This window comes from Dryas octopetala, chromosome 1 (genome assembly GCF_963921425.1).
Source record: "Dryas octopetala chromosome 1, drDryOcto1.1, whole genome shotgun sequence".
NCBI lineage: Eukaryota > Viridiplantae > Streptophyta > Magnoliopsida > Rosales > Rosaceae > Dryas > Dryas octopetala.
Window position 1 is genome coordinate 31418993 of NC_141366.1, and position 21029 is coordinate 31440021.

The 21029-nt window shown below is 34.6% G+C and overlaps 1 protein-coding gene across 4 annotated transcripts; it reads left to right on the forward strand.

The window, feature by feature from the left end:
- Positions 1–10230: 10230 nt before the first annotated feature.
- On the forward strand, positions 10231–20794 carry LOC147299765 (putative LRR receptor-like serine/threonine-protein kinase At1g53440). Of its 4 annotated transcripts, XM_086230942.1 has the most exons (26): positions 10231–10403; positions 10550–10697; positions 11683–11754; positions 12573–12644; positions 12768–12839; positions 13231–13302; positions 13570–13641; positions 14200–14271; positions 14391–14462; positions 14573–14647; positions 14748–14819; positions 14921–14992; positions 15084–15155; positions 15245–15310; positions 15408–15476; positions 16760–16819; positions 16920–16967; positions 17057–17109; positions 17205–17575; positions 17653–17845; positions 17968–18102; positions 18211–18323; positions 18435–18642; positions 18766–19000; positions 19693–19840; positions 20329–20794. In XM_086230942.1, the coding sequence occupies exons 1-26, from the start codon at positions 10253–10255 to the stop codon at positions 20614–20616; spliced, it is 3081 nt and encodes a 1026-aa protein (XP_086087068.1). In that variant the 5' UTR covers positions 10231–10252; the 3' UTR covers positions 20617–20794. The 4 variants fall into 4 exon arrangements, with proteins under 4 accessions (XP_086087068.1, XP_086087418.1, XP_086088839.1 ...); XM_086231292.1 differs by lacking the exon at positions 11683–11754; XM_086231999.1 differs by lacking the exon at positions 10231–10403 and having other exon boundaries at positions 10574–10672.
- The last annotated feature ends 235 nt before the right edge of the window (positions 20795–21029 follow it).

Consider the following 21029-nt stretch of genomic DNA (forward strand, 5'->3'; position numbering starts at 1 on the left):
AAACCATGATTAATAACATTTTTAACTACAAGGATATTGTTAAAAAAATTTAAACCATGACGGTAATATTGAAAATGGTGCAAACTATGAGGAATGTTTGGCTAAAATAATTCCTTGGAAATAATTATTTTTTTTATGTCAATTCCTTGGAAACATTAAAGCCTACAATTTTTTTTTTTTTTTTTAAGAAACTGAATATGCATTATCTATTAAAACCTAACACTTAATTTCCAACACTTACACCCCCTGAGGTTTATCGTCTTTTTACATACACCCTCTGAGGTTTCAAAAATTACACATACGCCCCCTAAGATTTCAAAATTATTGCATATAATCCCCTGCAAGAGAAAACTATAAATAAACAAAAAAAAAGATATTTGTATTGTGGTTGAACCTTACACCTCGAGTTATCTTATAAGGCCATTCCACCTTTTAGCATGCTTTTTTGCATAGTTTTTCATAATTTTTCGTCTCACTATAGGGGGTTATAAGCAATAGTTTTGAAACCTCAGTAGGTGTATGTGTAATTTTTGAAACTCCAGGGAGTGTATGTGAAAAGACGATAAACCACAAGAGGTGTAAGTGTAAATAACTCAAAAAAAAAAAAAAGAGCAAATTACAATTTAGTACCTCAATTTTACATGTTGTTTCAATTTAGTACCCCAACTTTGGAAACTTGCAAAAAAGTACCTCAACTTTCATTTTGTGTCAAAATAATATCTCCGTTAGTTTTTCTGTCAAATAAATTGTTAACTGCTGACGTGGCAGGGGTATTTTCGTCTTTTTCTCTATATTTAAAAAATAATAATATTTTTTAAAATTGTTGAATACAAAAAATTCTTAGAAAAAATCAAAACATTTAAAAATTAAAAAAAAAATTTGGGGTGGGTGGACTGTGTGGGGTTGGGTGGGGTGGGGCGGGGCGGGGCTAGGGCTGGGGCTAGGCGGGGCGGGTTTGCGTGGGTGAAGGGGAGGGGCTGGGTCGGGCTTGGGTGAAGGGGAGGGGGTGGGTAGGGTTTGGGGGGAGGTGGGTAGGGTGGAGGGAGGTGGGTCAGGGCTGGCCTGGCTGGGCGAGGGGGATGAGTAGGACGAGTCTGGGGGGAGCTGGGTGGGGAGGAGCTGGTCTGGGGGAAGGACGGGTCTGCGTGGGGCGGGGTGGCGCTGGGTGGGGGAAAAAGAAAGAGGGGCGAGGGGGGGCTGCTGCTGGGTAGTCGTGCGATGGAGCTGGGTGGGCGGGGTTGGGTGAGGGGGTGGGGGGTGCGACGGGGCTGAGGCTGAGGGGAGGGGGTGCGACGGGGTTGGGGCTGGGGGGAGGAAGTGCGACGGGGTTGAGGCAGGGGGAATGAGAAGATGGGTAGGGGTGGGTTGAGGAGGGGCTGGCTGGGTGAGGAGGGGATGGGTGGAGGAGGGCTGGGTGGGGGTGGGGAGGAGAGGGGAGAGGGATGGGGCGGGGATTGGGGGGGGGGGGGTGGAGCTAGGGGTGCTACTGAATGGGGCAAGGCTGGGGAAGGGATGGGTGGTGCTGTTAAACAAGGTTCTTATTAAATTTTTATTTTAAAATTTAACAAGGTTTTTTTTTATTTAACAAGGTATTTATTTTAAGAAATTTTTTTAAATTTTTTTAAGAAATTATTTTAAGAAATTTGTTTATTAAAAAGTTTTTAAAAATATTATTATTTTTTAAATGTGGAGAAAAAGACGAAAATACCCATGCCACGTCAGCAGATAACGGTTTATTTGACAGAAAAACTAACGGAGATACTATTTTGATACAAAATGAAAGTTGAAGTATTTTTTTGCAAGTTTTTAAAATTAAAATACTAAATTGAAATAACACGTAAAATTAAAGTACTAAATTATAATTTGCTCAAAAAAAAAAAACATTCAACCTAAAAAGTATTGCAATTTAGGGGCAAACAACAAAAGAAAACAGAAATAGCCTAAAAGCACCAAGAAGATGTCGTTCCACTACCACCATTAAAGTGTCTTTTATGCCATCCTATCAAAAAAGAAGTGCCCCTTACTTTTCGATATCGGGAATAAAGAGAGATATTTTTTGGACTCAGGAATAAAGAGAAATTGACTTTATGTTTTTTTTTTCTTAATCCATAAGGGCCAGTTTAGTATTACTGTAAGAAAAAACAGATGTGAAGTAAAGTCAGCTGTAAAGTAAAATAGTTGAGTGTTTGGTAAACTATGTTTTCAAAAGTGCTGTGAGTGTAAAAAACAGTATCAAAGTGTTTGATAAATGTTAATATAAAAATGTTGTGACTGTGTACAATTACTAAAATAGACATGATACTGAAAGTGCATTTCACTTATTTGTTTAGTAAAAATAAAATGTTTTTTTACTTGTTTTTGAAATTTTTGACTACAAATTTTTATTAGCATTAATTTTTCTAAGAACAACATTATTAAATAAGTATGCCTATTATTTTTTTAGGTATATTATAATTTTAATCGTATAAATAAAATATCATAATTAATTATCACAATATAAAATATAACTAACAATGGACATATTTTTTTAATTTAAAATAAACAAATAAAAATTTATAGAAATCAATGAGGGTATTATGAGTAAAATAAATTATTCATTTTTGCTGTGAGTCACTGTAACTTTCAAAAGCATCTAGAAACTTACTTTCTGTTTTTGCTGTGGGGAGTTGAGAATTGTGGGGAAAAGCGGTTTTTTTTTTTTTTTATCAAACACCAAAACTGCTATAGGTGATTGAGAATTGTCATCCACACTAACTTTTGGGTCCTCCACCACAATCCCAAATGAGGCCTAAGTGAGATGACTTTGATTCATTTATTATTATTATTATTATTTTTTTTTTTTTGGACTAAAAGTAGTGTTCTCCAACACTATCATCACCTAAAGTGGCTTTCTTTATTTTTTTTTATCAAGGCATACGTAAAGTGGCTTTATTAATTACAAAAGAAACATTCAGCCTAAAAAGTATTGCAATTTAGGGGCAAACAACAAAAGAAAACAGAAATAGCCTAAAAGCACGAAACATTCAGCCTAAAAAGTATTGCAATTTAGCGGCAAACAACAAAAGAAAACATAAATAGCCTAAAAGCACCAAGAAGATGTCGTTTCACTACCACCATTAAAGTGTCTTTTATGTCATCCTATCAAAAAAGAAGTGCCCTTTACTTTTCGATATCGGGAATAAAGAGAGATTTTTTTTGGACTCAGGAATAAAGAGAAATCGACTTTATGTTTTTTTTTTTCTTAATCCACTAAGTGAGATGACTTTGATTCATTTATTATTATTATTATTACTTTTTTGACTAAAAGTAGTGTTCTCCACCACTATCATCACCTAAAGTGGCTTTCTTTATTTTTTATCTGGCATACGTAAAGTGGCTTTATTAATTACACTCAATTATAGGGCAATAAGAGCATGCATAATGGAGAGGCTAAATGATATAGCAAAGATAGCATTTTTTCATAAAAAAAGTTGAACTACAATAAAGGAGGTGTGACAAAAGATAATTTAGCATAGCAATCTCTTAGGATTAAGGGCCGGAATAAAGTGGAGGAAAAAAGTGAGTGAAATACAAGTGCTGGCTTCCTATTGGTGTGCTTGTAGATGGCATGGCCCCAGTGCAAACTATGAGGAATGTTTGGCCAAAATAATTCCTTGGAAACAATTTTTTTTTTTTTTAATGTTAATTCCTTGGAGGCATTAAAGCCTACAACCTCTTTTTTTTTTTTTTTTTTTTTTTTTTTTTTTTTTTTTTTAAGAAACGGAATATGCATTATCTATTAAAGTCTAACACTTAATTTTCAACACTTACACCTCCTAAGGTTTATCGTCTTTTGACATATACTCTCTGGGGTTTTAAAAATTACATATACACCCCCTAAAGTTTCAAAATTATTGCATATAACTCTCTGCAAGAGAAAACAATAAATAAACAAATAACAAGATATTTGTATTATGGTTGGACCTTACACCTTGAATAATCTTATAAGGTCATTCCATCTCTTAGCATGCTTTTTTGCATAGTTTCTCATAATTTTTCGTCTCACTGTAGAAGGTTATAAGCAACAATTTTAAAATTTTAGGGGGTATATGTGTAATTTTTGAAACCCTAGGAAGTATATGTGAAAAGACGATAAACCACAAAAGGTGTAAGTGTAAATAACTCAAAAAAAAAAAAAAACATTCAACCTAAAAAGTATTGCAATTTAGAGGCAAACAACAAAAGAAAACAGAAATAGCCTAAAAGCACCAAGAAGATGTCGTTCCACTACCACTATTAGGCCACGTTTGATATGCTGGACTGTGTTGGATTAGACTATTCTTATGGATTGTGCTAGATAGTGTTGGACTGGAGTAAGCTGGACTAAGTGTTATCTTGTGTTTGGTGCTGTATCAGATTAGAAAGCTGGATAAACTAAATAATACTGTTCTGTGTTTGGTGTATGACCGGACTATGCTATAATTCCTTTTAATTTTTAAATTAATAAAAAATTTTAATTATCTTTTTGTTTTTTCTTTCTTTTCTTTCTTTTGTTCTCATTTACATTTTTTTTTCTTTTATATTTTTTATTACATTGTGCACTCATCATTTTTTTTCTTTTTATTTTTCCTTTTTATTTATTTGCCCGTGCGCACAGTCCACAAGGCTGCCTTCCCATCTATTTTTTTTTTTTTTTCCATTCTTTCTTCTTCTCTCCTTCCTTTCTGTTTTTTTTTTCCTTCCTTCTTCTTTCTTCTTCCTCTCTGTTTTTTTTTTTTCTTTTTTCTTTGTTTTCACCTGAGTTCCTCCCCCTCCCTCAGATTTTTTTTCTTCTTTTCTCCTTCCTTCCTTTCTTTCCTTCTGTTTCCTGCACACACTCCCTCTCCCTCAGCTTTGGGAGGACGATCGGCATGCGGGTCGATCGGAGCAGCAGCCCACCCATCTTCAGACCTGGCTCCGGACCACATCACGGCGATCTGAAGGATGTTTCAATCTATTTTGCCAAACGGGTCTAATGGGTTGCTTGTTTGTATTTGGGATTTTGGTTTGTTTTGTATTTTCTGATTGATTTATGTGAATTCCTTGCATTGGATTGCTTATTTGTATCTAGGATTTTGGTTTGTATTTGCCCATGGGTTCGATTGAGAGAGCTAGAAATTAAGTTTGGAGATGACGAGATCGCGGACAGACAGGCCTCACTCTCGCAGTCTCACACCGTGCTATAGAAGGATGTCTCACGAACTATGCTATATAAAGATGTCTAAGCGGGTGTTTTAAGAAACCGGTGCTATGCAATCCCACTTAAACTAGCACCTAGCACCGTGTGATACCAAACACAGTCTAGGGGTGTTATTTAACACATAAATGAAACAAACGTGGCCTTAAAATGTCTTTTATGCCATCCTATCAAATAAGAAGTGCCCCTTACTTTTCGATATTGGGAATAAAGAGAGATCCTTTTTTGGACTGAGGAATAAAGAGAGATCGACTTTATGTTTTATTTTTTTCTTAATCCACTAAGTGAGATAACTTTGATTCATTTGTTTTTTTTTTTTTTTGACTAAAAGTAGTGTTCTCCACCACTATCATCACCTAAAGTGGCTTTCTTTATTTTTTATCTGGCATACGTAAAGTGGCTTTATTAATTACACTCAATTATAGAGCAATAAGAGCATGCATAATGGAGAGGCTAAATGATATAGCAAAGATAGCATTTTTTCATAAAAAAATTGAATTACAATAAAGGAGGTGTGACAAAAGATAATTTAGCAATTGTTAATTTTTGCTGCTATATTAGCAACAAAATTTAGCATAGCAATCTCTTAGGATTAAGGGCCGGAATAAAGTGGAGGAAAAAAGTGTGAGTGAAATACAAGTGCTGGCTTCCTATTGGTGTGCTTGTAGATGCCATGGGCCCCAGGTGCTAAAATGCAGCTATCCCACGTGAATGAGCATAAGGTAATGACTGCATGGAGTTAGTGGTTTCTAGTTAGCAGCCAATGGTTGCATTTGAAATTTTTTTTACCGTTGCAGCCAATGGTTGCGTGACACATAGCTATAGGCTGCAACGGTAAACAAAATTTGATTATGTGGAATTTGAAATAGCAACTTCACATGGTATTAAAATTTGGTTATAAAAATAAAAATATTTAAATAAATTTGATACTTTGCTCATATTAAAGATTTCATTAAAATATTTACAAAGATATAATTATTAAACTAATTTGATTTATAAATATTAATTTATAAGAATATACATATTAACATCAACTATAGCTTTTGTGTCATTGAAATAAAACTCACAAAAGCTATACCTAAGCTAAAAGTTGTGCTAGCTAGATATAGCATTTAGCAAAAACCATTTTGCATCCTCTAATAGTCTCAATTATAGACATGCTGTTTTTTTTAATTTTTTATCACACAATAATAGATAGGTAGTTAATAAAGTTACTTTATGTTATCAACAAAAAAAAAATGAAGGATAAATTTGAGTTACTAACTTACTATAAGAGACGTTTGGAAAAAAGAAAAAGTTACCCTGAGAAATTATGTATAATTATTGTTAGATTAAATTTGTGAATGCTGAAATTAATAATTTATTATATTAAATTCAATCATAAAGTTTAACAAGTGCTAGCTTCAAGCTTGCCCGGCCAACATTGTCTTTCTGTTACTGACTTTGTTATTTGGGGAGATGAGTTTCCCCCATGGTTGCTTGCTATCGTCAATGAGGATCCTAGCTAATTGGCTTTAAGCCGTAATAAAAGTTGAGAAACTTCTTATGAAAAAAAAAAATTTAATAAGTGTTCACCTAGTATTTAAAATTAATCATTTAATTAGGTCAATATTCTTAAAAAAGAAATACTTGGGTCCTAAGGTTTGAGGACTTGCTCATACTCAGTACCAATAATACTATAACATGTGTCATTTAACATAATCAATTAGTGATTGTTGTAATTTTTTTTTTAAATGACACATGTTCTAATATTATTGGTACTGAGGATGAGCAGGTCCGCAAACCTCAGGACCCAAGTATTTCCCTTCTTGAAATAAATATATATATATATATATAATGAGTTTCTTATGTAGATAACCTTTGCATGTCCTAGCCCAAAAAAAATAAAAAAACCTATGCGTCTGCACAACGTCAATTGACCAACATTGCAACAAAAATTTTGTTTTGACCACTCAGCACTTGATTTTAGTTTGATGCTAGGTTTTTACTTTAGAATTTTGGGTTTTGCAAGCAATTCTACACCCTATGAAATTAAGTTCGTTGAGAAGAGTAAAGAACAATAAAAGAAGTCGTGCTGATTAATGCAAGAAGCGATTGGCAATTTTATAAAAGGGTTAATTACATATATATATATATCTCAATTATACATCAATCATCATCAGTTGGGTACTTCTGGTTTAAAAACTTTCATTAGGGTACATCAACTTATGTTTTTTGTCAATTGAATACCTCCGTTAGTCTGACCGTTAGGAGACCGTTAAATACCTATGTGGCGCTGACGTGGCACACGCGAACCCCACCATTAAATATTAAAAAATAGCCACATAAACCAAAAATAATAAAAAATTAATAAAACTTTGAAAATGATATAAAATATTAAAAAATAATTGAATTTAAAATAAAAAAAAACAAAAGCCCAAACCCAGGCCACCCCCCTCCCCCTCCCCCCGCCCTTCCTCCCCCACCCTTCCCCCAACCAGGCCACCCCCACCACCTTCCCCACCCCTCCCTCCCAAACCCAGGCCACCCCCCCACCTCCCCCGCCCTTCCCCCCCAAACCCAACCCCCCTGGCCCACCCCCTCCACCTCCCTCGTCCCTCCCCCCCAAACCCAACCCCCCTGGCCTGTCGCACCCCCCCTCCCACCTAACCCAGCAACACCTCCAAAGCCATGAGTGAGCCAATTGAGCCTTCAACGTCATCGTTTTCGTCTTCGCCGAAAGACAAAGACCCACCCACCTTGCTGATTCACCCGCGGCGCGAGCCCTTCCAGCATGGGCTGCTGCCCATCCCCAAGCTCATCACGCCAAGCTCGTCCTCGACACCCTGTCCTCGGTCATTCATTCCGAGTCCGACCAGCTCGTCCGGGCCAAGCCTGATGCGTTCGACGAGGTTGGAGCCGATGTGCATGATCTGGTTTTGTTCCTCTACATTTAGTCGTACAAGAAGTTGCTGCCCCGGACGCACAAGGACTCAGCTGCTTTCAAGTCAGGTTGTTGTGGTTCGTAGAAAGAGGGAAGGTTCTGTTGGTTGCAATGATTTCGGTTTTGAGGCGAAACTCGATTACTTTATGGTGGGCGCCTCTGTTAGAACTCTCAACTACCAGCATTAGTATTAAAAATAGTTTATATATATATATATTTTTTTTTCTTCTCCCAATTGTGGAATTTATAAGATGACATCTTCTATCTTTTCATCATCTTTCCATTCTAGGGGGCCTGTTGTCATAAGCCTCTGTTGTGCTGCTTGTCTTGATGTAGATAGATAATCAGGTTTATATTCAGGTTTGAGCTTCTTGTTGACTGGTGATATTTATAAAGTATGTCTCAAAGGTTCAAACTGTTGTTTATCTACCTTCCTGCAGTCAACCTATCATTCAGCTCTTATTTTATATCATTGGTCATTGCTTCTCCACATTTTTAATAGTATACTGATACTGACAGTACAATGAATGAACCAATCCCAGAACCCAGATGCTTTTTATTATTTAATAATTGAGTGAGCCTAGATTGGGCTTTGGGTGAGAGAACAGTAGATTCAGAACAATGTGCGCATATGGCTAAATAATTCTTGCAGATTTGTATTCTTCCCTCCTGCTTAGAGAGATCTAAGTAGAAGAGAGAAGAGAGTTAATAACATTTAAAAGTAATATAAAAAAAAATTAAAGAGATCATATACAAATGTGTCTGTTAATGCAATTGCATATGCATGTGAGTACTGCCATGGTGGAAGATCATAAATATTTGGCCAACCTCGTCCTTCAAGTTACTCTTGTGTAATTTGATGCAATAAAGAGTTTTCTTTTTGTTAGAATCCATCTTCGTTTGGCAAAAATTATCTACAGTGGCAAAGCAAACAGTATCAGCCTCAGGAAATCCCCCAGGCCTCTCCGTAGAGATACAAGTACATGGGACAAGTCACAGATCTGCCACAGACCAAAGATAAGCTTCCGTCTGTGTAGCTTGTCCCACGCACAAGGACTCAGCTGCCGTCGCCGATGTTTGGCCTTCAACGTCTGCTTTCGATGGAGGAGAGTTTCTGGGTTCTGAGCTTCTTTCTGGTTGTGCAGGGGAGGCGGTGGGGATTTGGGCTTTTGTTTTTTTTATTTTTAAATTCAATTATTTTTTAATATTTTATATCATTTTCAAAGTTTTATTAATTTTTTATTAATTTTGGTTTACGTGGCTATTTTTTAATATTTAATGGTGGGGTCCGCGTGTGCCACGTCAGCGCCACATAGGTATTTAACGGTCTTCCTAACGGTCAGACTAACGGAGGTATTCAATTGACAAAAAACATAAGTTGATGCACCCTAATGAAAGTTTTTAAACCAGAGGTACCCAACTGATGATTGGTGTATAGTTGAGGTATATATATGTAATTAACCCTTTATAAAACATTGCTGAGAGATCAATATCCTTGCCAAACTTTTGGTGCCAAAAATCTGTAAAAAAAAAAAACAAAAATAGAAAAGTGCGATTAACGCTACCTGAAATATATATATATATATATACACATTAATGTTCACCCGCTCATATAACCACACAATAATGAATTTTAATGATCAGAACTCTCCATATTTGAGGGCATCATTTAAATATAAGCACTCAAAATGAAATTTCTTTAGAAATAAAACAATCCTACATGGAAAATTGGTGTATATCTAATTAAACAAAACAAAGGGTTAAACTTAGAATGGGGCTTCCAAAATAAAGTTCTGTCTAATTATCTATTGAATATAAAATTTTATATTAGTGTATTATACATCAACGTACTAGTTATTAAGTTATTAGTTTAGTGATACTTTACTTGTTAGTGTTGGAAGAAGTGTCAATTCTACTCCCCTCCTCCAAATAATTTATCTTTTTTTCTTTAAATTGAAAAAAAAAACTTTATATATATAGTCATCATATGCTACTTTTTGTGGGGCAACATAAAAAGGTATAGTGTGATCGAGTGCATAATGAGGTTTCTCTTTCGTTATATAGGCGATCGATGTCGAGCAAACTTTCACTCTTAGCTTAACTAGCAAAGGAAGATGAGTAAGCTTTCCCTAAGACTGCTTACCAAGCTTGTTTTACACCTTAACTTTCTACTTTTGCTGCATGGAACTGGTGAATCTGCAAGCCCAGCGCCAAACCCAGCGCCAAACCCAGAGCCAAGCCCAGCGCTTTTAGGAGCAGATGAAGGTATTTAATTAATTACAAAGTTAATTCATTTGTCTGAAGTCTAATCATAAAGCTACATGCATGCACCATCTTCTACCAATTGGAAAAGAAAGGAAGTAGTGATTAATGTAGTGAAATTAATATTTGGCATGCATTTATGCGCGCAGTGAAGAATCTGATTGCCGTTACGGACAAGTTGGGTTTAAAGCCAGCGCCATTAATTACTAACACATTTTGCGACGATAAAGCCGGCAGTACTTATGGTGACACATTCGGTTGCTCCTATAAAGGCAAGGCCTGCTACATCACCAAGATGTATGTATATAATATATGCAAATTAATTAACAATCTTTATATTAATTAATTGATCAAGTAATATATATATGTATATATATATAGTATTTCTCTTTGCAAGACGTTGTTTAAGTAATAAACGAACGTATATATTTTATGATTTTTTTTTTCTTTTTACCATTTGATCTTATTTTGCTAGAGTTTGATACTTTAAGATATAACTCATCAATTGAGACATGTCTCTTGAGTTTAACTCGAATCATAATTCTTTAACCTAAATATAGAATCCTATTCCTTAAGATGTTGAACTCTGTCAAAAATTGCTTAAGAAATGACAAAATATGATAAAAAAAAATAGTTAATTACACTTACACCCCATCAAGTTTATCTTCTTTTCACATACACCCCATGGGGTTTCAACAATTATACATACACCCCCTGAGGTTTCAAAACTGTTGCATATAACCCCCTATAGTGAGACGAAAAATGATGAGAAATTATGCAAAAAGGCATGCTAAGGGGTTAAATGACCTAATAAGATTACTCAAGGTATAAGGTCCAACCTCAATACAAATATTTTCTTTTTTGTTTATTTATTTTTTTCTCTTGTAGGGGATTATATGAAATAGTTTTGAAACCTCAGGGGTGCATGTGTAATTTTTAAAACCTCAGGGAGTATATGTGAAAAGACGATAAACCTTAGGGAGTATAAGTGTAATTAACTCTAAAAAAAAAACCCCAATAAAAAATGAGCGTCTGGCAGAGAAAATTGTACATGTATATATATACATGAGAAAAATTTGCATGGAATGGGTGTATACACCAATTATCTCACAACATATATCTCTTCACATGTTAGTTATGTGACTATTAATTGTGAAAAAAATGGTGTATACACCCGTTAAATGTAAGTTTTTCACTATACACATATATGTCAAAATCTTATTTTAAATGGTGGATTTGTTTTGTTTTATTATTTTTTTTACTCATTCATTTTGTGTGGCAGTTACATGAGCAGTCTAGGTTTATCTTCAGAAATACCTGAAGAAATGGGTAGTCTTCGTTTCCTGCGCTTCCTGTACTAATCTCTCTCTCTCTCTCTCTCTCTCTCTCTCTCTCTTCAATTCCCAGCAATATATCGCTGGCTAGACTATATATAGTGCAATTTTCTTTTGGATGCATTAATCAAATTGTCATTGTGTCAACAATTATTTGGTCTAGTGATGGCACACAGTCTTTCTTAGACAATTAATGATTATTGATAATACAAAAAAAAAAAAAAAAAAAAAACTATCATTATGAATAATGTTTTTTATTTTGGTACACTAGTACGGAAGCCCAAAGATGTTGGAGGCTAAGTGAAAGAAGAGAAGGAAAAAGAAATGGAAGTTGAATTATTCGATGTTTATTGATAATTTTCCTTGATATATATAAACCAATACGTACACAGGGTTTTTTTATAGGCCCTAGTACATTACATTAGTTCAATATATTAATATATAGCATATTAACTAGGAGAATCCTTGACCTTCCTAATGCTTGAACTTCCTAACTCGTTTGAACTTCCTGATGCTAGAGGCTAGGCATGAACAATCATGGTTGTAAATGACTCTAATAAAAACTCATGCATGATTACAAATAATTTATAATCATTTAACAAAAGAAACCAAACTAAGCTAGAAGCCCTTATGAATAATGTTGAAACCTCCTGAATAAGTTAGGGAATAGTATTGATTGACTGTAATTAAGTACAAGATTTAAGCATTGATTAATTTATGAATGACGAGTGTGTGAAATAATGCATGCATATATGACACTGTTAATTTTTCTTTGTAAGTGTGGCTGTTGTGTGAACATGAATGATGGAATGATATTATGTTTTCACATCAAATGCAGCATCCTATCCAGCAACAAACTTCACGGCACCATACCTGATACATTGGGGAATCTGTTTTTTCTCAGGATCCTGTCAGTATATATATATATATATATATATATATATGAATAATGTGTGAATTAATTACCTCCTGCCATTCAAATTCCTGTGTAATTCTATATAATGTTAAATTATTGGGGTTTCTGTATGTTTAGGGATCTTTCAAACAATCAACTGACTGGCTCAATACCAGAAAGCTTAGGAAATTTGGTTTTTCTTCAATCGCTGTGAGTCTTTATGCATACTCAAATGGCTTTAATTAGGTCCAACTTGTGGACACTCAGTGACCCACTACATCCTAATTTTTGTGACTTCACAAAAAAAAAAAAAATATATATATATATATATATGTAACTGATAAATTGTTTTGTACAGATCTATTGCTATTAGAATCTACTTATTAGTGATTATAGACGTCCATATAAGTTAATGCCAAATTCAACTCAAAACATATATATCTATATATAATTGCATTTTTACCTTTGATGTATGTATGTATGTACGTATTTGATTTATTTCTGTTACTTATACTTTCTTAATTTATTTTTTAAAGTTGTAATTAAGTCATTCTATTGACAAGTTGTTAAAGTAGATTAATTAATTGGTTTCCCCCCATAGATCTCTGCAGAACAACATGCTGGATGGCTGTATACCACCATCCTTGGGTTCACTGACGAATCTTTTGGAATTGTGAGTGCATTTCGTTGTTAATCTCCTCCACCTCACCCACCTCATCTTAAGTTGCTTTGATTAATTTCTGCAATCAGATTCTTAATTTGTGATTTCATTTCATGTTTAATTCCCTCTCTCTCTCACTGTCTCTCTCTCTCTCTCTCTCTCTCTCTCTCTCTCTCTCTCTCTCTCTCTCTCTCTCTCTCTCTCTCTCTCTCTCTCTCTCTCTCTCTCTCTCTCTCTCTCTCTCTCTCTCTCTCTCTCTCTCTGTGTGTTTTGCTGCAGGAACCTGCAGTTCAATATGCTATCACTCGTAATTCCTAATGAATTAGGAAAACTCACCAAACTTAAAACTCTGTTTGTTCTTCATCACTCACTCTGCTTAAATAGACCACATTCAATTATATATAAATATGGCCCTTCCAATAAGGGATCCCTCATTTAGTGTTAAATGAGGGATCACCTTGTGGGGCCCACACGAGTCGTTTTGTGTTAATCTGAACCGTCCATTTTTTACATCTTCATTGATAGATCATCCCTGCAAAAAATCAGCCAAATCGGAAATCGTTTACCCGTTCGATTAAGCGGTCAAAGTTTAGGTGTTTATAGAGAAATTTATTGTTCGTCCATTCATTTTAAACTTTGACCACTTAAAAGAATGAGTAAACGATTTCCGATTTGGCTGATTTTTTGCAGGGATGATCTATCAATGAAGATGTAAAAAATAGACGGTTCGGATTAACACAAAACGACCTGTGTGAGCCACACAAGGGGATCCCTCATTTAACACTAAATGAGGGATCCCTTATTGGAAGGGCCCTCATAAATTATATATATATATGTATATATATGTTCTTCTTCTTAGTCAATATTAAATTATTAATCTTACAAGTCTTTCAATTGTTTTATTTTAAGGAATTTGTATGAGAATCAGCTCTCTGGTCCTCTTCCAGAAGCACTTGGAAATTTGCTTCTACTCGAAACCTTGTAAGTCTAAAAGAGAAAGAAAACTCGTCAAAAAGTTTTTCATGAATCATATATGAACTACTTACCAGAACAAATCAAAGAATTGGAAGTGACAATAAAGGAGTCTAATTCTGTTGCAGCTGGGTCTCAGCCAATCGTTTGACTGGGAAATTTCCGGAAAGTTATGTCAAACTTACAAATCTGACACGATTGTAAGTGTTGTGTCTATTTTAATGTCCTAAATAATTAATTTCTACTTGAAATTAATCTAGTTGAGGTTGATCAAATTAATTAAGAGAGCCTGGCTGGTCAATGCATGCAGTTCAATAGCTGGGAATTATATTTCTGATAAGTTACCGGTTAAAATCGTGAAGTTGTGGAAGAATCTAGTTGTGCTGTAAGATTTCTTTATGCTAGCTTGTTTACTCAACTTTGATAAATTTCAGGTACAAATAATCTGATGCTCCATGTTTACATGTACCAATAATTTCTCACAGGTCCCTAGTGGGAAACAATTTTGAAGGAAACTTGACCGAAGAAGTATTCGATTTGCCCTATCTTCAGTATCTGTAAAGTGTATTCCAACCTCTGCCTCCTTTTCTTCACTTGCTATTGGAGATTTAAAACAGACATGGCTTTTGCTGATGATTAATTTAAAATTCCGCTGCAGGTTGGTATCTGACCTGGCAAATGCTAGTTTCCAATTCCCACAAAAATTACAGAACACCAAATATTTTACTCTGTGAGTGGTTTCTGTACGCAAAAGTTTGCAATAATCAATATTAAACTATTAATACGATAACTTTCTTTTTCTCTTCATGTGATTTCTACAGGATAATGAGGAACTGCTCAATCAATGGTACAATCCCCACATACATTGGTCAAATGCCATCTCTAAAATACCTGTAATTTCTCCATTCACATGAAACTAATTTTAGGTATAAGACCATTGTTAAGATCAAAATTCCTCAACTGTTAATGGTCTATGTTGCAGAGACTTGAGCTTCAACAATTTAATTGGTACAATCCCAGAGTCTATGGCATCCGTTTTAACTGACGTGTAAGTCATGACTTTAACCTCTTATGTTACTTTTTCTTAATTTGCTATGACAAAGGAAATCAAAAGTCTATCTGTGTCTTGTTGATATGCGATTCAGGTCATTTTCCAACAATATGCTTAATGGAACAATCCCTAATTGGATCTTTCATGCAGACAGAACTAGGAGGTATGTTAATTTTCATATTCAAAACTTTGGACTAATGTGCATTCCTTGAGATGTTCATGTATTGTTGACAAAAAAAGCTTTTCTTAATTCCATAATTCAAGGCTAATATTAATTCACATGCAACTCCTAATCCTAATCTCATAAAATCATCAATTAATTATGGATAATAATTTGTCAACTGTCCAACACTTGTCTATCAAATTTTTAAGGCTGGATTGCAGCCCTTATATATTGATAATGAAATTTATTATAACTCTTGAGCTTATTTTCAGAACACATTATATTATGAATAAAAATTTAAAGTAAATTGTTCCTACTTAATTTTTTTAAGAAGTAGGTAGTGTTGTTTCATGATTGTTTGCATTTCAAGCTTTTTATACATTCATAGGCTCAGTCCCTGCGAACAAAACCTTTGAGACATATTTAGTATTCCAAATGAACAAGAGCATGGTTTTCTAGCAAGTACACACTTGTGCATATTCCAAAATGGTGTTAGAGCTGTTGGCCTTGAGAGTTAGGTGCTGCACTATATTTGATTCACATACACTAAAATCACAAAAGCAAGAAATCAAAAACAGAGGAAGAAAAGAGTGAGAACCAAAAAGACTTCTGTTTGGATTTGTCTAAAGCAACAAACATCCCAGCCACACACATTAGTCACTAACGTGGCTCGATCACTATCAGCCATATAATCCTAAACTGGTAAAAGACTGAAACAGACATAACTTGTATTCAAAATAACAACACAAAAAGCATTAACTTTAACAAGAGCATGATTGTCTAGCAAGTACACAGTTGTAGATATTGATTTACTTGAAAAGCATATGTAATGTACCAAAAGCCAAAAGAGAAAAAGTATATGTAATGTAGGAAATTGTAAACCCAGTCTGCTAATAATTGGCACTTCAATGTGCTTTTTGAGATTTTGATGAACCAAGGATCCTTGTATGTTTTTTAACAAGCAATGCCTAACACAATATACCAGAATTCTGTTGACGACATCTCAATGCAACATCATAGTTACTGTAGGAATTCTGATCAGGATACAAAATGCAGTTTTACTTCAAAAACTAAAAATATGACTAGTTGCATCAGTGGTTTTGGTGAATGGTTATACTGCAAGAATTTTGATGCACTAAGTTAGAGAAACTATGTAACTTCACTTGCTCAATTAACTAATCAGGTGTGTTGTACAAATGCATCGACTCTGTTCAGTTTTTAATTTTTTTTTTAATCGTGATTGCATTATTTTGACTATATGTCCTTCTATTGTTATCTTTTAGGGATCTGTCATTCAATAAGTTTTCAGCAATAGACTCAGAAGGACCAAGCAACGAAAATCTGTGAGGATTGGAAATTATTCTCTCTATTACTATGTGGAAAATGTTGTTTCTTTTTTGTGCACGTGAAATGTTTTATTGAGAGTTTCACCTTATTTTTCAGGAACTTGTTTGCCTGCTGCCGGAACTCCTCAGACACTGCCCCAGAAATGTATATTTGTAATTTTTTATTTTTCTCTTCTCCTATTAGAAAAATATTTGAAATGAGCCATTTCTAACAGATTTTGTATCTACTTTTAGGAGGGATCCATTTGAAATGATGAATGCATACTGTCCTGAAAAGAAACCCAAGTGTAAGTTTATTCCTTATTTTCGTCTTCTTGAGTGATTTTTCTTGCAGAGCATTGGTTGCTTAATTATATAGAACTAATGAAGTTGTTTCCTGCAGACCATTCCTTGTTTATTAATTGTGGTGGTGGAGAAACAACAGTTGATGGGAAAACTTATGATCAAGATAATTCTACATCGCGCTTCTACACTAGTCCAAAGAAAAACTGGGCTTATAGCTTTTCGGGAGACTTCGGGTCAAAATTTTCCAATTCTAGTGATTTCACCAAGAACATGACATGTGGAGTTTCTGTTGCTGAGGCCCCTTTGTATGATAAAGCTCGTCTTTCCCCTGTATCTCTCAAGTATTATGCGTTTTGTCTGCATAAAGGCAATTATACTGTCACACTTCGATTTGCTGAAATTGTATACACAGAAGATGCACCAGACTATGCAGGTTCAAGGACACGTGCATTCGATATACATATTCAGGTAATTAATTGATCATATGACCCTTTAATTTCTTTTTCTATTGTCATCACATCCTTGTATGTAACATTCCATTGCAGGGTATAAGGCGACTAAGTAATTTCAACATTAAAGAGAAGGCGGGAGGTTCAGATAAACCAATTACTAGAAATTTTACTGCTCTTGTAAATGAGAATGTCTTGGAGATCCACTTGTACTGGGCTGGAAAGGGGTCTTTTGACAATCAACCTGCTTATAATGGACCTCTAATCTCAGCTATTTCTGTGATCCCTGGTAAATTAATAAGGTTTTTTTTTTTTTTTTCCTTTCCCATTTAAAGTTCATGTCAATTCTCATTTCTGTAAGAGTTCAAGGCCCTAAAGTCATTATCATTTTCCTTAATTTATCAATTTCAGACTTCAAAGTTGATGATGAGAAACTAGGTCCTTTATACGTTGTCTTGATCGCAATATCTTCGTTCATTATTGCTCTGCTGCTTTTAGTGGCTTTAGCCTGGAGCATGGGCTGGCTGGGAAGCGGAATGTGGCGCAGTGAGTCTATATATACAAGAATCCCTCCTTTTAATGCACAAAAATGAAAAGAAATGAAGTTGGCTCATATATTAACGTATGTCCTTGTTCTTTGTTTGCTTTGAGCAGAAATAAATATAGGTCAAGGCAAATCTGTTACCCTTAGAGAATTAATAGCTGCTACTGGAAATTTTAGCCGCAAACAGAAAATTGGCAGTGGAGGTTTTGGGATAGTTTATAAGGTCAAATTTTTTATCTTTTTATATTATATATAGAATTTTCATTGAGTTTTGAGTTTTTTTATTTGTACTTTTTCAGATATATATAAACAGTAGTCTATTGTGTTGATGCAGGCAGAACTGCAAGGTCAGACTGTTGCTGTGAAGAAACTTTCCCCTCGTTTTAAAGAAAGAATCAAAGAATTGAAAAGTGAAATTTTCACCATGACTTCATTAAAACATAACAATCTCATTAAGTTGCTGGATTTTCATATTGAAAAAGGCCTGAAAGTTCTTGTTTACGAATATATGCAAAACAAATCCCTTGCAGACGCCTTATTTGGTAATGTATTTTCTACTTCCTGTTGTACTTGACTTAATTGGTTACAATAATTTTAATTTTTTACTTATACTGTGCAGAAAGATTGATTAATACAACATTAAAGTGGTGAGTATGTGATTGCAGATTCAAATTCCAAAGTGAAACTTACTTGGGACACTAGATGTGACATTTGCTTGGGAATAGCAAAGGGTTTGTTATTTCTACACGATCATCCTAGACTTAAGATGGTTCATATGAATATCAAAGCTGTTAATATTCTTCTTGATGAACATCTTGAGGCTAAGATATCAGATTTTGGATTGGCACGTCTTCATAGCGAGGAGGATCAAGTTATGGTTATGAAAAGAGAAGTTACACAGTAAGTAATATATGCACACTTCTAAACTTTCTAAGCAGTTTGTTATGTACTTGCAAAATAAAAAAGCAGTTTCTAAAAGTTTAAAAGATCAGAGGTGTGCGATGACACGCATTACACATTTCTTCCCTATGCATGTCATCTTATTTTATCTATGAACTTTTGAATTAATCCATTGACAAGGGAAAAGAAGTAACTATATATTCAAATAAAATATTTAAGCAAACAATGGAAGACAGAAAGTATATATATTCATTAGATTATGCTAATAGATTTAGAGGCTACATGCTAAAATAAATTATGTAAAAGAAACTCGTTTATAGGAAACATATAGAGAATTGTGAAAGAAAATTAAAATATTTGGGATATCCCAACTTATTTATTTATTTATTTTCTTAGTACCTTAGTTGAAGCCTGAAGGCAGAGGGACATATCAACTCTCCTCGTGATGGTTTCTATGGTGTTTTAAACATTAATAATAGGGAGAACAGAGCAACTGGTATTTCATAAAATATCTCAATCATATATATGTATATATATATATATAATTTAAATTTATGTTTCTCTTTTGGACTATGACTAGTGGATATTCTTGGTAATGGAATGACTAGCGTCTAGTGCATATTGTTGCTATATATGAGGCGTCTCATTAAGCCGTGTGTAATTTGTTAAATGATTGTTTGTTGTTGGCACAGAGGGTATATGGCTCCAGAATATTTTCTAGGAAAGGCAACACGTGAAGCTGATGTTTACAGTTTTGGAGTGGTGGTACTTGAAATTGTTAGCGGCAAGAAAAATGTAGTGACCATATCAAACCAGGAAATAGAGCTTCTTGTAGACAGGGTAAGAAAAATTTTGTGCCATCTTTTGTGTGTGTATATATATAGGTCCCTTTAGGTGTGGGATCCCATATTTGTGGGATCCCTCGTGGGGCCCACTCCATATAGTATTTCAATGATCCGAACCATCTATTTTTTATGTCTATATTCAAAAATCATCTTTGCAAAAAATTAAACAAATCAGAAACCATTAAGCTATCAAACTTTGATCAAATAAATAGACGAACAAAATATTTTCGATAAACACTTGAAATGGTGATAATTTAATAAGGTAAAATGGTTTCCGAATAACCTAAGTTTTTGCAAACACGATCCTTCAATGAAGAACAAAAAAGTAGACGGTTCCGAATATCAAAATACAATGTGAAGTGGGCCCAATGAAGGATCCCACAAATAAGCCTAAATGTAAGATTCGACACATGAAGACCTCTGTATATATAATATTTATTTGATATTATGCTTATTATATTGCGTATAATATATAATATGCAGGCTCATAAGTATGATAAAGAGGGAAAATTGTCTGACTTGGTTGATAAAAATTTGGAAGATTGCGATACAAGACAAGCCCTCACCATTTTAAATTTAGCAGTGAAGTGCACCAATGTAGCCCCCAGTGTAAGGCCTACAATGTCTGAAGTTGTGAAAAACATTAACGAGGTTTATCGGCCTGCCTCTACTGATAAAGCTCCTTCCGCCACTTCCATGGATTTAGGATCGACTTCTTCTCCTTCTATCAAAGGCAGCAAAGATGATGAATTTGGAAATACTTTTGCATGAACATTTTCCAACCCTTGAAATCTTAAGACCGATGGAGGCATTCTAGCTAGCTAGATTGGTGATGACGCGTGTGACAAGTGTGCATGGAGTTGTTATCTATGATTGCAAGCACTTTTGTGTGTATTGAACCATTTATCTATGATTGCAGCCATTGTCTATTAATATACAATAAATTTTGAATTTGGTGTATCTCATTATTTCTTTCAGGCTGCTTTATCAAAAATTATGTTGCTTGCTTCGTGCATCGATCATTGAAGACAAAGTGGAGGCACATTCCTTTGAGACACAGGTGTTATATCTATAGGTGGTACATTTGAGGACTGCTAATGCTTATGGTAGTTTTTGGAAAAATAGAAACCACAGTGTCCCCAAAGATACCAGTGACAGAATAACCTCAGCCCATGACTAATGAA

Coding starts and splice junctions, on each gene's coding strand:
- LOC147299765 (XM_086230942.1), top strand. CDS start 10,253: ATGAGTAAGCTTTCCCTAAGACTGCTTACCAAGCTTGTTTTACACCTT. Junction 13,642..14,199: donor CTCACCAAACTTAAAACTCT/GTTTGTTCTTCA, acceptor TTTTATTTTAAG/GAATTTGTATGAGAATCAGC. Junction 15,156..15,244: donor ATGCCATCTCTAAAATACCT/GTAATTTCTCCA, acceptor TCTATGTTGCAG/AGACTTGAGCTTCAACAATT.